The 18,806-nt window shown below is 39.3% G+C and overlaps 1 protein-coding gene across 2 annotated transcripts in view; it reads right to left on the reverse strand.

The window, feature by feature from the left end:
* Positions 1-18,758, reverse strand: part of frmd3 (FERM domain containing 3) — a 55,053-nt gene extending 36,295 nt beyond the window's left edge. For both annotated transcript variants that reach the window (XM_072387793.1, XM_072387792.1), the window contains exons 1-2: positions 18,431-18,758; positions 1,766-1,870 (exon numbers count right to left, since the gene is read on the reverse strand). In XM_072387793.1, the coding sequence (XP_072243894.1) occupies positions 1,766-1,870; positions 18,431-18,535 (210 nt within the window). In that variant the 5' untranslated portion in view covers positions 18,536-18,758. The remainder of the gene's footprint in view (positions 1-1,765; positions 1,871-18,430) is intronic.
* Positions 18,759-18,806: the final 48 nt, after the last annotated feature.

Here is an 18,806-nt window from a genome sequence, read left to right on the forward strand (position 1 = left end):
TTATAGGGGTGAGGATCTTCTGATATGTCTAATAGATTAATCTAACTAAGGTAGTATTCTTAGTAAGAATGAATGAGTAAGCAAGAGTTTTGCCCTGTTTCACTGTTACATATGTACAATTCTCCAAATGTATCACAACACAAACTGAATATACTGTACGTTTCACTGATAAAGCTGTAGTCTCTTTTACTACTTTGCTATACTTTTGGGAAATCTAAATAGTCTCGCCTTTCAATACTGTACCTATGTCCTTTTGAAAAATATATTGCATTGAATTTTAACTGCAGTCTAGCTGAGATGAAGCATCTGGTCTTCTGTGTGTGTGGGCTCTTTGAAATATGGAGACTGGTCTTGTTATCATTTGTCACTTGATCTGGAAATACAATCAACTGACTGCTTCCTGGCTAAAAGTGGCTATTTTGGCAGCGCTAACTCAGAGAAACTGTTTTTTTTTTTGTGTGATTCTATCTGTTTTTATTTATCCGCTTTCATGCAAATTTCTTTAGCAGACTCGTTTTAAGCTGCCCAAGGAGATAATCCTGGAGGGTCTTATTCACTACTCCTTTAATGAGAATTGATCGCTGTCTTAGTCTGGCATACTTATACCATATATATATGTGTGTGTGTGTACTCTGCACCTTCTTTATGGTTAGTCATAGTCAGAGTGTGAACAGAAATAATGGTTTGTTATACATCCAGGAAGCTGGAAGATACATTTGTAAAAGGGCCGGCTCTTTCAAGGACTACCTGTCAGGCGATTGGATAAACCATCTGCATTTGTCAGCCTCTGATTAAACTACAAATATGTATTTAAAAAAAAAATTGAAAAGTTAAACTTTCAGTGTTTTCTGTAAATATTTAGTTTGTCCTCATGTTCATCAATATGTGTAGGAAAAATGTGCCACACATGCCATGAATTGTGTCTTGAGTGTGCCATGAAAATTTTGATGTGACGCATGCATCACTTGAAGCTTGAAGAATAAAATAACACATATTTTGCTCCAGGTCACTCAAAGCCTGGCAAGATGGATTCTCTCATCATTATGAACTCATAAGAAGCTGACTTGTAACGTAATGAGTTCCCTGCAGCTCTCTACAAAAAGCAGATTTCTACATGGATCATTTAAACGTGGTTTTCAGTCTGACCAAAGGTAATAGAAATTAGCCTGCCTTTGTCTCTAAAGGAAAAGTAACTAATCAATAGAATAAAAAAGCACATCCAGATTATATTTTCTCTTTCTACTTCCAGTAAAGAGCTGAGAGAGGCTGCACTCCCTCATGCTTTCCTTTGTCAACTTTGGGAGAAGCCTGGTCTCACTAATCGTGTGAAAGGACTATGAATTCTTCCACATCCTGTTATATGATGGCATGACGTTCATGCAGTCAGTGAGAGTGTAGATTCATTCTGATGTTTCCTTCCTGGAAATGTTTTAGGAATATTATTGAAGAGAAGAATTCACAAAACAAAATATCAAATCTGATTCTTGCTGTCAAGCTCAATCAGGATTTCTAGTCCTCATATTCCAGTGGTTAGTTGATCAAATTAAAAGAAATTGCAAAAAGTTATCTGAACTATTCAGTTCAGTAACTTTTAAATAAATGAGACTTGATTTGGTCACTGAGAAACTGTGATGGAAAGGTTTTTCTTTTCTTTTTACCTTCACTTGTTACTGAAAATGGCTAAAGATTAAGAAGGATAATTAAAGGTGTGTGTGTGTGTGTGTGTGTGTGTGTGTGTGTGTGTGTGTGTGTTTGTCATGGTTACCCTTTGTTTCTCAGGATCTACATATCGGATGCCAAAGTAGTCTTTCTCCAGCAGGTTGTAGTGATTACACACATGGTCCAACAGAAACTGGCCTTTGGTGTCTCTCTGTAAAGCAACGAAACATATGAGCTGAGTAAATTGTTTCAGGATCTGTCTGCATTCATCACATTGATCTAAGCTTTGATATAACCCATAAACAGCTGTGTCCGGTAGACGTTATACAGCGCAGCCCCATTTTCATACAGTATTGGGTAATAATCCTGTGATGCACACACCATTACATCAGGGTACATATTTTTAATTGAAAGAACTACATCTGCAGCTCTTTCTGGCTCTTTGTGATGACATAGCTACTGTGGTCATATTGTTGACTCAGCCTCCGATAATGCCAGTAAATATCTACAATTCCTAAACACAGAGCAGAAACAAAGCAATCAATAATCACTCTGCATTCATCACCTGCTCCACAGTCAATATCAGCTCATCCTGTAGAGATGCTCATTCACATATCTTGTGTATGTAAGTTGTGTGTACACACTTTCACACACAAACTCATATAATGTAAGTATATTTATGGGAGCTGTTTAGCTGATGTAAGGGTGCACATTCGTGTATGCGTCCATCCCATTATCACATAACTATACGACTCATTCTTAACTTCAGCCTATCGACCACAGCTGTCAATATTCAACAAACATTCTATCGTCTCACATACATCACAGTTAGTCTCTCCCTTTTGTCCTATAACAGCTCTATAACCTGCTGATGGAGGTAGATTCTGTAGTCATTTAAGCAGGACTGACTGATCCAGTTCTTTGAGTTTGCCCTTGTTGTGATTCCCTCACCGCTCATAGAAACATCATCAAATTCATACACACACATACAGAGTCACAGATATCTCTTTGGCCACATAATGTCATTAAAAGGACCCTGTGATGGACCCTGTGATGGACCAGGGCGTAACCCACTTCTTGCTTAATGGCAGCTGGGATAGGCTCCAGCCTATGGATGTCATTAAAAAGAGTAAAAACGCCAATAGCAATATCAACATATCATGAAACTGGAAGATGTCTCCTTGGCACCCCTTGGTTTGACAGAATGTGAAACAGCTGTGTTGGTGTAAAGAGCAAAACGTTGCAGTTTTTCTATAAAGGCTAAATAATTGTACTATTACTGGTTTTACTGCTCCGCTCTCAACAGATGCGGCTTGAGTTTTTCACGCTTCAACAAGTAAGCATTATACATCTTCATATAGGTTGAAGATGCCCATTTTCCATGTTTTGATACTGTTCCTCTGGCCCAGCAATGGCTGAAGATGCTAATTCACAGACCCTCATGCAACAGATCTTTGGGTTTGACATTTTTATACTTTTAAAAATGGAGAGAAAGGACGAGGAAATTTAAATAATTTCTTCCTTTGATAATCTTGAAAAGTGCAAAATCACTGGCAGATAAAATGGATGAGCTCAGAAAGGCAGCATTATCTTTCTTCATTGAGACATGGCTGCAGGAGCAACTCTAATACCTGTCCACTCAGCGTTCAGACTGCATGGACAGACAGAGACTGCAGACATAGAGGTGCTTGTTAAAACAGATAATGTAATGCTGGATATGTCACTAAGTTTGAGCGTTTCTACACCCTGATGTTGAACTGTGTTGGCTGTGAATTTCTGTTCACCGATGTTACCTATTGACGCAGTGTGTGACATCATCAGCAAGTTGTTGCCAAGCTGCATCCCAAAACAACACCCCAATCCATTCAAGGCCATCTCTGAAGATTTCAACCACACATTCAACTTGTTTATATTTTTTTTCATTTTGTTATCCATCTATATCAACAGCATAATATAATAACACTATATACTGTAGCTATATAATATTCCTTTGGTGTTTGATAAAGTATTATTTAATTCAATTGAACTGGATATACCTGCAACACATTTTTTTCAACTGGGCTGTAGCTGATTACTAACTGCTTCTCTTATGTATTGAGCTGCACAAAAAAATCAGCATCAGCATCTAACCTTGCTGTCTTTAACGACTGAAACATTTCACACATTGCTCTTGTCCTCAAGGTACTTTATGTTTTCTGCCAACAGCACTTCTCTTTCTTCTAATTTACTCTGAGTTGAAGATCATTGAGAACGATGTGATTCAACCATAAAAGCATCCATTGCTTTCCTTTCTATCTGGTGCCTGCCACATCAGTAGCCCTTGATAAATTCAGTTCCTTGTCAGCAAACAAGCTGATAACATTAGCGTGAGTCATTAGCTTTACATCCTATCTCTAAAGGCAGACATTTGCATCTAAAATGCATCACATTGTAATTCACTGACATCAGCTGACATTGTTAAATAGTCAAAGGTCCAACGTGCTCGGCCACAACAAGAACATATTTAAGCATTTAAAAGACCAATTCCCTCAGTTAGAAGGGAAAATGCTTATAAACAATATGGCCAATAAATATAATTTTCTCACTGTAGACTTATCCTCATTGAAATGTGATCTGAGGTTGGGCCTGTCTTTCTAATCTCCTTCAACTCTTGACCCCAACTGGCTCTCATTTCCCGGCAGAACAGTCACACAATCTTGTTGTGCATACGCGGCGGAACAGTTCACTTTCATCTTGTTTTATAGATTCCTGTGATATGATAAATTAGGTAAGGCACCCTTATAACGAGTAGAAACAGAAGCTGCTGAGTGAGAAGTAATTATGGCTGTATGTGTTAATCAGATTACCACATCTGATTAACTCAGGTTAATCGAAGTCGAAAAATAATCAAAACACAGGTTTGGGATATTCATAAAAGACGCACACAGCTGTGAGGTTGCCAACAATTTCAGGTCATTGCCTCCAACAATAAGGAACAATTTTGAATTGATTAATTATGTAAGGCACACAGAAGAGTTCACACAGTGTAGAATAATCCTACAAACATGCTGCACGGAGCATATTCAACTTCAATATTGAATTGACCCCCACTCCCAGTTACTCTCAGGCACAAACCATTTACATATAACACAACAGCAAGATGTATTTATGGGACCTTTTCGTGCTGGGAAGTCATGTGATTACTTTTTTTCAGAAACAATTTTTAATTTTGTTTACAAAAAATGGTCCATTTTTGTCCATGAGTGTGGGCACACATACAAGCCTATCACTGCTGCTCTGTAGCTCTGAGATGGACCAGCCAGATGGACCAGCCACCTTTGTTGAAGCTTTGAACACATCGCTGACATTTTGTCATCACCTCTTAAGCAACAGACAGCAGAGCAACATTGTTAATCACTTGGATTTGTCTGTATTTCTGGACACCAGGGTGAGATACATAAAAGTGTCGATTTCTAAATAAAGCTGTGAGTATGCATAAAGGTAGATATGTGCATAAACATTCTTTTTGCCAGATTTATAAAGCAAGGAACTACTCGCATGGGTACAACACTAATTTCCACTCCCATTTTTAACCACGAATGGATGCAATTTCTCCCCTAATTTGTTATTTGCATATCAAGACTTTCTTTGCGTCACAACTAAATAAGCATAATGAAAGCAAAAGTAGAAAAGAAGCCCAGTTTCTGAAAAAGGAAATCCGTTTTAATTGGTGATCTCCATTCTGTAATCATGAACAGAGCAGAATCTGCTGAATTAAAACGGTTATAAGCAACCAGCTGAAGTTGTAAGACCATGCTGAGGTATAAAGAAATGGTCAGATATAAAACCAGCAGCCAAAACCTGCATAGGCTCGCCGGGCACATTGCGGCTACGGCAGAGGACCGATAACTCCTGTTTTATCTGCAGCGGATGAACGCACAGCCTGTATATACAGCCTGCTGTGGAGATGGTCAGGAGGGAGACATAGATGTGCAGATGTATCATGGTATGTCTGCTGTTTACTTAGAAAAAACTCCCTGGAAGCCTTTGAGACATTTTTGTGCCAGAAAATCAGAACAATCTCGTATTTTTTGTTATCTTTTTGAAGTCTCATTAGGGAGGTCTTCCACAGCCATTATGCACGGCACATGACAGCAGTTATGTACAGCAACCACAATCACTATCGTACTGAGTAATATTCGTGACAGTGTTTTATGGTAAATTTTATCGGATCTTTTTCCGTTTCCACCTCATACTGAGACAAATATGTGCAAAGTTTGAGAATGCGTAAAGTGGAAATATTTTCACTGCAGATTCTTTCTTTATAAAGGCTTATACGGGGGGAAAAGACACAAAGGTAGTTTTTGTGTGTGTGCATCTGGCCCAAGACGACTGACTTGTTAAGTTAATTCTGATTTGGGCCTTTAGCAACCCCTGATTTGCAATTTAATTAAAACTACATTATTTCAGCATTATTCAAGTTCATAATTGATATCCACATAAAGCATTTCTGTGATATGTAAAGTAATGAAATGACTCATTCATATTCTTCAGGCTTTTTATAAATAACCTCCCGAACATTGGATTCAAAACCTCCACAGTGCAGTTGGGCTGGTGTCCCCTGTGATCTTTGTTATATCACTGCTGCAGCAATCAGCTGCCAGTGATATCAGAGACAACATGTCCCCATCGGCTGATTCATATTGATCCTTATATCCGAGTGACATAACTAAGTAAACCAAGTGTGTGTCAGTCAGAATGCAGCTTTGATTGCATGTATCTCAATGTTGACCTGCCTTTAGGGTGTGAGTGTCTGTGTGTGTGTACTTGTATCTTTTGTATTCCTCTGGTCCAAAATCTGTGATCCTACTACACTTGAGTGGAACTGTTTGGGTGTTAAAACTTGTTTTTATTGTTTTGGTTTGACATGGTTAGGCATCAGCAAGCATGTCAATGGTGTGTTCTCACAAATTGAGAAATAATGTGTGTGTTTGTATAAATCCAATAAAAAGGCAGCCTTATGTTTGGGAAAGCTGCATATCTCCAGCATTTGTGTGTTGGTGTGTATCTGTCTCTATCTCTTTGAGATTTTCAGCTGATCTGCGACAAAAGTGTTACTAAGCCGTTAAATCTGAGAACAAACAGACATAGAGACATGGAGAGAGAAGAAAAAATAAAAGAAACTGAGTGAAAAAAGCTACGCTGAGCTGTTTCTATCCAGATCATCAAAGGACACCTTTCCTCTGTCTGGTTCTCTGGGCAGACGCTGATGGAGAGAAGAGAGGTGGACTGATGCCAAGCAAGAAGAAAAAGCCCAGACAGAGAGAGAAACAGGGCCAGGCATGCTGAGAGGCTGGAAGAGAGAACAGGCAAAGACCAAGCAAAAAAAAAAATAAATGAGTGAATAAATGAGAAACTGGAAGACTGACTAGCACAGGAAAGAGGGAGAGGCACAGTAAGGAAGACAGATATGAAGAGTCTATGTCTTGTCCAACAAGGACTGAATACATATTTCATATTTCCAAAGGCTGGACATTAAAAATTAACCCTGTCATCATGTCACTACATGATCTCACCTAATGACAGCAAAGTGCTCCTCTCTCAGCATCGCTTGAACACACAGAAGCGTACACACACTTTAAATAGAACTGCAGCAAGGAATGTTTTCAGTTTAACAGAGGCAAAGTGCACTTGGACATGTGTGCTTGAGCATGTGTATATCCATTCACTACCATTTTTTTCTCTATAAGCCAACATCCTTACAGCTGGCTCAGTCCAGAAGCTGGCCAAGCATCAAATCTGAGGCAGGAAAAATAGAATACCATCATCCAGCTGAGTATAAAAAGCCACATGCAATGAATAATTTATTTGTACATCTATGGTGAATTCACAAAAAAAACAAACATCTGCAAATGAAGTAAGCTTTGAACGCCACAGCTGTTTGGTTTAGAATTATTATGGACAAATCTAATTTGCACCTGTAATGAAGTATTTTTGTTGTGAGCCACTGAATAAATGAGGAGATCAATTAAAACCTGAGACTGAACAATACTGGAAGCATCATACTATGCCAATTCCAAGTGTCCGGTGGACCTGGGAACAAACCACAGCAACCTCCCAGAACAAGAAACAATCACCATCTCCAGAGCAGATATCCATTAACATGTCCGGACAGGAAAAGCAACAAACACATAGCATGATCCAGTCCTCAAAGATCATATGGCTGCACAAATGAGTGAGCGGTTTTCACCCAGACTGGTTAAGAAGGGCCTGATCATGGGTAACACCTTCAGATTACTTGCCAATAACTTGAGTCTCCACAACATGGAAGCTCCTCTCAGAAATCCAAGCAGCTAAGGGTCTGAACATATTTCCGCAGGCCTGTTGTGTTGGGGCTGTGCAAACACATGTCTACATGTTATTGCGTTTTGCTGCCATTTCAGGGCTGCTGCAGAAATATGTGGAGCAATCTGAGCCATGCACGGCATGTTGGTGCTGTTGTTGGTCTTTTAGCTTTACTCTGTAGTGGAAAAAACAGAAGTCAAAGTGGACATGGGTCGGCTTTATAACTAAGGTTTTTAATCTTTTTAACGTGTCTATGAGATGATTTTAGGTGTCACAAGACATATCAGCTAGAGGGCTGAGGAGAAGTAAGATAGGATAGGTGGAGAACACAACAGACCCAGTGAAGAGCAAGCAGCCAAAGCACTTGGCAAGCCATGGGACCAGACAAAAAACTTGCTTGCTTTCTTCTGACTGAATGGGAGCTAACTATAAGTAAGTTAACTATAACTATATAGTTACTGGTCAAGCTATAAGCCACTATCTCTGGGAGCACAATGCTCTATATATGTGCTCAGCACAATTTTTCATGGTGAGCTGAGGGGAATCCAGGAAAAAATCTTCAAATAAAGATTTGAAGATTTATCTTGTGGAGATTTTAGATAGATTATGTCATTAATTAATATTTCTGTAACACACTTTAGTTGCAATCTGTCACAGGTGATTTTTTATTTAAAATTTTTTTTGCCACAGTGATTCGTGCATTAGGACCCTGGATGCCCTGGCCCAGTTAAACACCACTTGTTATTTAATCATTATGCATGCCAGCTCAATTATGAGAAGCCCTTATCGACTGCTACACAGTTTATTTCATGATACACCATAGCTAATTGGCTGAACTGAACTGACACGCTGTAAGAGAAGAAGTGCTACATTTCTGCAATCCCCCTGTGGAGAAACCAACACTCACTCCTATCTGCACACTCTTGAAGGAAGTAAACCACATGAGACAAAAAGGACAGAAGTGTGGATTTAAAGACAATGATATGCCCCCTCTACCTCCACACAAAGAAGTTTACAGCTCTTAGTGGCTTTAAAGGACAAATGCAACACTGAATCACGGCTTTTCTGTGGTTGTTGTCACTACTGCTGCTCTTTGGGGAAAATGGAAATTTACGTTGTAAGTGAACCAATTTTCCATTTTATACCTGCCTATTCAGTAATAAAGTGAGTAAACAAGCATGTGTGCACGTGTAGCAACATTCTCATCCTATTATTTTGTGTATCAATTTGTCTATAGCCACCCAAAACTCCAGGGCCTGAGCCAGTAAATTAATCAATTCAGAGCCTTGATGAGGATATAACGGAGCCAAATCAATGTGTTGGATGTGGGGGAGAGCAATGCAGATGGTCCAACAGATGAGTGCCGGGACAAAGTCTTAGTTCAGTTTTAATAATGCAGAAACACACTTCTCATTTACCAGCTGAACTTATACTCTGTATTGTTTGTTAGTGACAAGTGATCACTGCTGATTTTCTCAGTTAATGTCTTTCGTCTCTGCTTTTAGCACTAAAACACTGAGAGGTTTGATAATCCTCCACATACGTGTGAGTGGAAACGTGGTGACTGTGACCTTGTCCTTGTGGAGGGAGAGAAGCCAATTTCCTTACCATTATCTGTCAGGCTCCAGAGATGCTCACATACGCACACTACATGAGCACAAAGGCATGCACACATGAACGCACTTGATATAAAGCATGTTTTGTGCACCTGCACACATTGAGTTTCATGGCTGGGCAAACAGCCTCACTCACTTTGTAGTAGAGCTATAAATGATGACGTATGGAGCAGGAGCAGTTTCTGTGATAATAGATCATCATCATTCTCACCTGTCTGTATAGCTGGACACTAACTCAGGATGGCAGGAGATTAAAAGAAGTGAAACGATAACAGCGTGACCGCAGGAGCAGCACTGCTGTTACGAGTGGATGCGTGAGGCAGCTCTTGCACACAACAGGTCAAAGAAAGAACCCCAAGGAAAAGGAGGGAGAAACTGTGCATAGAAAACGACAAAACTTTTAACGATGCATACTTACATGACTGGTTTGTTGTTGGTTATTGTTATTTTTTTATTACTATTTCTCTTTTTAGGCACAAATTGGCGGAAACATGCGTCTGTATTCCTCATGTAATAAGTAAGTGTGTGTGTTTCCCTCAGGGATAAGGGTTAATACACTACAGAGAATGTATACTCACATGATAAGGATGCTGATGTAATCACATAAACACTAAGAATAGATATGATGGTCAGTTCACAGATAGTGTTGCATACTTACCTTTTTCTTTCTAAAAGTTTATATTCTAAAGGCATGATTAACTATGTAAATTCAGATGAGGTTGCACTGATGCTTGTGAGGATGTTATAAATGCAGAAGCCTGCTGTTTGTTTCAATCAGCTTTTGCAAATATGAGGGTGTGCCTACAAATAAAGTGTAATTAATCTAGACACTTACCATTTCTGTTGAACCCTAAATACAAGCATGCAGTTTATTGGTGCATTGTGGGTTTTAACTGTTTTTGTTGTTGTTGTTATTCATCTACCACGGCTACATGAACAGAGGTAACAATATTCAGTGGATTATCTTCATTAACTCAATTAATGTAAAATAAATGGAATTATGTCAAACATTTTACTATAAATAACTGGCTTGGTTGTTTTGAACCATGGAGTGTGTATGGAATATGGATCAGATATGTAGCCACGATAGAGAATGTGAAGTTGACAACTTGTCTTTTGCATGCAGTAACACTCTACACTAACCTCAAAGATCATGGTTTCAGGCACACATTGTTGAATTACTCTCTGAAATCTCTGAAATAATGAAGAGGTTGAACTGTAAAACCTCTCAATTGACAGTGAAATTATTTAAAATTCAGTTCTAAAAATAACTAGTTTTCTGTTTGATCATTTAAACATCAGAGGTTTGCATTCACACCCCTTAATCTTTTCTTCATCATAACTGTGCCTGGTATATGCTCTTAAAGTAGAGTAGAGTTTTCACATGACCGACCGTTTTCTGCATAAATTTGGGAAGACATCACTTGAAAATGTTTGAATGTGCCTGCAGTTGTTCTGAATAAGTAAGGCGTCAAAATGTAGATTCTGAATAGAAACATGTTGACCTGCTCTTTGAATAACCTCTAACCTTTACCTAAATATTCCCCCCTTCTGCTTTTTGTTGTGGCACTCTTTCCTCTTGTAAATTTATCCTCATTTCATCCTGTAGATTTTTTTCTTTTTATCGTTTGCCTAATTCCCCCTTTCCTTGTTTATCATTCGCTCTTTTCTCCACCCTGTTTTCCTAATGAAAAATCTGCTTGCTCTGCCAGTCTCATTTAAAATCTGTTTCATGTTTTAATCTGCTTAATCTTTTTTCCACAGCCACTCATCTCATTTCCTCTCAGATTCCCTCCTGTACCCTGTTGATTTTCGCTGTCAACCGACCATGACATCCCATATCTTCTCTTATCAACTATCAAACTTTTGTCCCCTTCGCATTTCTGTTGATGTATCCTTCCTTCTTTGCTGTCTCATCTCTAGTTGCACAAGTCAAATAAAGGATTATTTCTCTTTAGTCCTCTTCGGCAGAGCATCAAAGAGGCGCCAGCAAGCAGGATAAGAATAGAAAATTGGTGCTATTTATAACTTGCATCAATGAATGCCTACCAGCTGAAACAAGAGCACAGTCGTACCTTTCTCACAAACACACACACACAAACACCAGGCACACTACAGCCTCAGCCACACACACCTCTCCTTGATCAAACAGCAGGGACATACAGTGCAAATCAATACCTTCATCAGTATGCTACTTTAAACAGAAGGCACTTGTAATGTATTGATAAGATGACTCACTCCAGAATAAAACAGAGCAACTCAACAACTTTCTTACAAGATATGGTACGTTAATGACTTTAATTGCAGAAGTCTGGCCCAGTGGCTGCTTTTAAATCTTTCATGCACCCTCCAAACACACATCTACATGGGCACTCACACACTGAGCATCACTGACAGCTGACTGATGTTGGCCTCATGAAGAACAGTGATCTCCTTTAATTATACATGATGTGTCACAGAGAAGAGGGAGGGAGCGCAGGAAGAGGAAGATGAAGATAAGTGATGTTAAAATAGGGAGCGGGAAAAGGTGGTCAGAGGCTTAAATGTGCTGAAAATGGGGCAAAGGACAAGTGGGTTGAACATGGAGGAGTGAGGAGAGGAAGATGCTGAAGGAGCTGACAGTGGTAGAGAGAGGGACAGACGGGATGATGAGAAGAGAAGGAGGAAGTGATGACTGGAGAAGATCTGAAAGCAGAGGAGGTCAAAGCATATTGATCCTGACATGTGTTTCTTGCAGCGGATCTAACTTAACATATCCACTGAACATAGGAGAAGCAGGCTGGACACATTCATCGCTGCAGGGCTGTGCACCAACAAAAACACACTGCACACATATCCTCTCTTCTACCTGCCTTACACCCTGTTGTTGAGCTATTATTAGTGTCAGAGTTAAAATAAAATAAAAAAAAGTGGAAATAATAGCTGAAGGCTGCCGTCATGCCTCATGAACCAGAGTCAAAATATTTTCAAAGATAGGCGATCTCCATGTTAATGTGTACATTCTGCAAGAGTGAAAAGAAAACAGCCCTGTTTGAACGTAACACACACATTTGTCTCCGACACCATAATCTGATGAGAGCAGAATTTCTTCCCCACTGCCTTCTGACAATGCGAAGTAAATCTGTTCCCATGTAGAAGAAACGTCATTCGATTCCTTATCGCTTATTAAGCCTTTGGAAGAAATATACTAAAGAAATAAGGAAAACAGAGTACAGACTTTGTTTGAAATATGTTTTCAGTACAGAAACAAACATTTGATACTCAGCCATATGGAAAATTAGGCTTTTCAACCTTTTACTGAAAATAACAAAAATCCAAAAGATAGATTTAGTTTTTTTCAAGGTTGTCTCAGTGGATTCAGAACTTAAGCCCCTTAGAAATAACTTCTCGTGGTTATTTTCCATCAGTCTCTCTCACGGTCTTTCATCACTCTTCCATACACAGTTGTTTTTTGCATGCACTGCCAATTTCAGACACCTCAAATAATTTCAGTGTGATTTAAATCTGGTCCTTGACTTCATTTTGTCTTTTTTTCAAGCCGTTCCTTATAGGGTTTGCTTGTGTCATGAGCATTATTATCATGCAAAAGGACACATTTTAAGTTTGAATTGAAACTTTTAGGCAGATGGTCCCATATTATCTTCAAGCATTTTTTATATGATGCAGGGTTCAGTGTTTAATCAATCTGGTCCTTCAGACAGAGACACAACCCCAAACCATAAAATTTCCACTACTGTGCTTCACATTTGGCTCTTCTACTTCTAAGATGTCTTGGTCTGCACAAACATACCGTTGCCATGGCTTTAAATCTATCTCTTAATCATTTGCCCATAGCACATTATTCCAAAAGGCGTGGGCTATTTGCCTGTATGTTCAATGGCAACATAGTTTTACTCTGATGTTCTTTAGCAGAGAAAATGTTTTTGCCTGAGAGCCTCCTGTGAAGGTCACCAATATCTTCCATATTGTAAACTTTAACACAGACAGTTGTAAGGATAACCCGCAGATCCTGTGATGTAATTGTGAAGTCTTCCGAGAGTTCATTTCTCATCAGTCTGCAAAGTGGTCAGCCCCAAATATTTGCAATACAGTAGCTGTTTTAACTGGCAGCGTTTGCCTTTGGGGATTAATCTGGGAATTGTTTGAAATCTACACCACTTCCTGATTATGTTGATGACAGTGTTATTAGTTAAAATAACTATGAGTTCTTCTTGAATCCCTTACAAGACCCATACACATCCATAAATTTCTTTTCTGAAACACTAAGTGGGCTATTAAGACGATAAAACGATGACTCTACACCTAATATGGAAAAACCTGATTGTAATTCTAATCATATAAAGTTGATGTGATGAATACACAAGGGTGCTTACTATTCATGCAACTGACCAGTTTTGTTGCGACATGATTGTTAGCAGGCTCTCGTTCAAAAGGTTCAGATGTTGGTTCACATAACTTGATGCGATGTGACTACCGTTTCTCAGTGAATGCAATATTTCTATACCTCTGGACGGGGGATGAAGATTATTTTGAAAGGATGGCTAGGTGGCACAGCAATGTGGGGGTTAGCACTGTTGCCTAAAAACAATAAGATCCCCAGTTCAAACACTGGGTACAGTTGTTTTGTGTAAAGCCAGAGTCCACAACACGCACAGTAGGATGGGGACTGTGGAGTGAGTCTAGGATTTGCTCTGCCTATAATACAGCTGGGATAGGTTACAGTCTGAACAGGGTAAAGGGGCGTAAAGAGAAGAAATTAATGACTGTTATATGATTTGTTCTGAAATTCTCTTGTAACTGTTTTTCAGCTAAGAGTTATCCTATTATTTCAAGTATTACTGTAAAAGACAAATGGTAATGTCAGTTGGTTGTCCAAGACTGATCAGTAACCCAGCCTCAAGTACTGTTCAACTTGATTGTGTCAAGACACCTAAAAACATTCTGTTGGAATTTTTTAAGGGAATTAAGCAACAATAAGAAAATGAACTTGTTCATCTAAAATAGAAAAATTCTGGGAATGTTGTGGGTTGTCGACTCAAAAATCCAATACAATCGTTGAAACCACTGGCACCAACAAAAGAGTTTTTGTAACAGCTTTAATTCGCACATCAACAAGAAGGGACACATTTCAGCCCTTGGCTTTCCTCAGAGTCATTTTGTTGTTGCTGAGCTAAAAAGAGTTGTGACAAAACTTATCTATGAGTGCTGATAGTTTCAGTAAATATAGTTTATATGGATGATATTTTCTCCTTTTTCACACATAAGTGAGAGCAAGAATGAAGACTGATGATAATTAAAGTATCGCATAAGAAAACCGTATGATGCACTCCTTTATGTAGTTATTTCTCTGTGTATGTAAAAAGACAAAAGCTCAAGCCAGTCTGTACCTCAACGTGTGTATTCTAAAGACACATTATATACATTAAGACATCAAAACACTGATAGATTAAAACATTTACATAACACTTTTTTTCAAAATGTAATCCACAGAAACAAACTTGTGATCTGATTCCTTTTTTTAGATTACATTTGAGACCATTTAGAACTTACACTGCTATGAAACTAAATGGACAGCGTTTGGTAAATGGACTGTGTTTATGGCATTTTTCTAATCGAGTTGACCACTAAAAGCACTTTTACGTTACAAGCCACAATACCCCATTTACACAAACACCCATATGGAACTTCTTGGTCTATATAGTATAACAGGCGGTGCATACACATTTACGCACTGATGGTTGCATCAGAGACAACGTGGGTTCAGTGTTTTGCCCAAGGACCCTTCAACATGTGGTCTGTGGAAGCCAGGGATCAAACCGACAACTGCTCTTCCACCTAAACTACTGACGCCCTCTTATATTCTGTTTTACTGAATTTAGCTAGTTTCAACATCTGTTGAATTTTCCTCCAAATATTATATTAACATGTGTTTGTCTACATCAGGGATGTCCACATCTGATGACACTGTCCTGCAGGTTTTAGATGTTTCCCTGTTTCAGCACAACTGATTCAGATCAATGCATCACCAGCAGGCTTGTGCAGAACTTAACAATCTTTTGAAGAGATCCATTTCATCTGAATCAGGTGTGTTGATGCAGGGAAACATCTAAAACCTGCAGGAGAGTGGCCCTTGTGGAACAACTTTGGACATCCTTGGTCTACATCATCTTCTCTGTCTTTACACTTTGTCTTAATGTCTGCTATGTCTCCTTCGAAGCATTTTAAATAAAATTGAAAGGTGCTTAAAAAAACACACTTTCCATTATTTTTCAAGATTTGCATTTGTAGTGACTCTTACAGTCAAATACATTGTCATGTTTGATGCTGAATTGAACTGTCTACTGCTATTCATACTCTATCCATCCTTATGTAGCTTTTCACAATTTTTTTGTCTTCAGAATTATCTGAGTAGTGCCAAACACTGTACCCCAAGGGGACATGACAGGATCTGGTGCCTCAGAGGGAAGTTAAAGGAAATAAGGGTGCCATAGACGCACATTTGGCAAATGAATTAATCAATCATGACTTGTACTCATAGGCATATTTTGCCGTTCTAACGTATCCTGACCTTCATATTCAGCACAATGGAGAGCAGAACAAACACAATAAGAAGAAAAATGAGCAGAAACTGTAGAGGAAGAGTTGGAGAAAGATGGAACAAGGAAATGAGCTGTTGTTGAGCAGCAGAAGTGTAGCACGAGGAGCACAGGATGTCATGAAATATGTAGGAAGGAGCATCTCAGCACCGGAACACAAAGCCATTAAAGAAAGCCCGGGAAAACGCAGTCAGCTAGAAACGTAAATGTCCATTTTCCTTATCGTTCAGAGAAGTATGGACACACAGCTAAAAGCACCAACACACTTTCACTGTCGTGGACTCTTGCATTCAGGCAACTCTGGCTGAAAAGTCACACTTTTATGTTTTCTGGCGTGCGCACACAGTTTAACACACTTTTGTGCTTTCAAATACACAAGCACACATTTGAGCACCGAACACCACGAAACAGAAACAACCTCTTCCTCTCTCTGTACCCCGTCCTTCTCTCTCTGTGGACATAATGGCATTTTGTAAATCATTAATTGGGTACATGAAGAATACCAGTGAGACAGTTAGTTTGACATGCAGTGAGTATTCTCAGTCTTTCAGGGTTAAACATGAAGCCGAGGCAGCCGACAACTTCTTCTGAAGGTGGGTGGGGATGAGATGAGGTGCTGCTCAGAGCAGCGTTCAGTTGCTGTGCTCTCAACTCTGTTCAAGCTCGCTGGTTTTGATTTAATGCTGAGTTAACACAGCAGAATTAAAGAGAACCGAGATTTGCAATGTTGTGACCTGGAGTTCAAATGCTGTTTAGCAGTCAAACACTGTCATTATTTTTGAGACATGTGCTCTACAATTATATAATTGAACAGAGTCATATATAAGCAGATTGACAGGATTTCACTTATAGTGTGTCTCTGAAGGGATTGAAAAGCCACAGGGTTTGACTTGCTTATGAAGATATAAATATATTTTATTTTGATCAGACACAAAAAGGTCTGACGTTAGATCTGAAATGAGGACCGATTTGTTTTTTTGTTTTTTTTCCCAACTGTATTTCAGTTTGTGTTGCAGTTTGTGCATCAGTCGCTAATCTGCTTTAGTTAAGTTAATGCCTAAATGAAAATGCAAGGTTTTATCTTTGTTCTTAATATTGGTCTTGGCTGCCAGTTACTAATCAGGCTTAATGAGCAGATAAGTTCAAAGCAAGCAGTAGTTTTTTGCAGTGTAATACATGAGCCCCTTAAAACTGAACACTGCCATTGGCCACATCTACATCAGTCTGTTTTTATGCTGGAAAAAAACCCAACAATCATCTTCTTGATAGTATTTTGATATACAAGTTACATCATACTGATTTCATTACTCACAATCAAGATTTTGATGTAAACAGTAGTGGTAAGAAGTGATGTCTGAGGTGTACCTGATAAATTGATGGAGATGTGGATCTGTGACTGACAAAAAATAGACTGAGCCTGTTATAAATCAACTGCACCCTCTCTACACCTGCATTGTCTAAGTCTCCAAAAGATGATATATCTGAACCTGACAAGTGGAGTTAAAAGCTTGTGAGGCTAATGTGTTTTTCAGTACAGTGGAGAGCATCAAGATAAAAATCATTCTCTTCCGGTTTAATTCATGCATTTTCAAACTCCCAGAACATGTTCAATAGTGCAGTCTTCTAAAATCTGGGAACTGTCACTTTCTTGGTTGTGTAAGGGCGACTTGCAGCTGGCTGAGTGGAAACAAAATGCATCATCACATTTATGGGCAGGCAACTGCAGTGAAAACACACAAGTAAGACCAACCTCTCACTGCTCCACTCAACCAGCTTCATATAAGTGATTGCAATCAATAGCCCAAACAGCAGTATCTCTGTCCCTTTCGTTATCACTATCATCACCACCACGCCCATGGAGCTTCATCATTCTCTTTGTTATGATAAATCAAAGTTCATCCTAACTTCTCTCAGTATCAGTCACATTTAGATCAGCCAGCACAAATGCGTTCCCCCCTTCACTACATAACTCATTGCATGAATGGAGGAAAGCAGAGGCATGTATAGTAAATAAGAACACCAGGGAAACTGGAAGAACAATACATTAAAATGGTCTGTCATCTGCAGACAAGACGTTATGGTCAATAAACAATAAATAAAGTGGGGTTGTAACAGCCTTAAATCGAAAACAGTTTTAATTCATCCTCGGTGCCTCTATGGAAAATGAAGGGAATCCACCTTGTGCATCCACGTGAGCAAAAATCATAAAGCACATTTTATATGGCTTTCTTCTACCTGAATGCTGCAGGAGATCTCAGAGTCGTCCAGTAACCGGATCGTGCAGAGGATCTCCTGGTCCAAGGAGCGGATGCTGGGGCTGCGAAACCGGAGCATTTTCATCCTTGTGTCGTTTCTGTTTCAGCTCCTCATGTCAGCGGCCGCAAACACAGACGAGTCGTTGACGTAAAAACACCGGAGAGTCACGCATACGCACTCATAGCAGGTGTCCGTCGGGTCTTTTCACCCCTTGAGACGCCCTTGGAATTGAATGGGTGGATTGAGAGGTAGATGGAAGAATGAGAGAATGGATGGATGCGACAGAGGGAGGAGGGCTTGCATCCGTGTGCTGCCTGGCCACTGATGGGTACAGGAGGGAGGATGGCTTTCTCCC

Source organism: Leuresthes tenuis, unplaced genomic scaffold (genome assembly GCF_036924035.1).
Source record: "Leuresthes tenuis unplaced genomic scaffold, fLeuTen1.0.hap1 SCAF_6, whole genome shotgun sequence".
Classification (NCBI taxonomy): domain Eukaryota; kingdom Metazoa; phylum Chordata; class Actinopteri; order Atheriniformes; family Atherinopsidae; genus Leuresthes; species Leuresthes tenuis.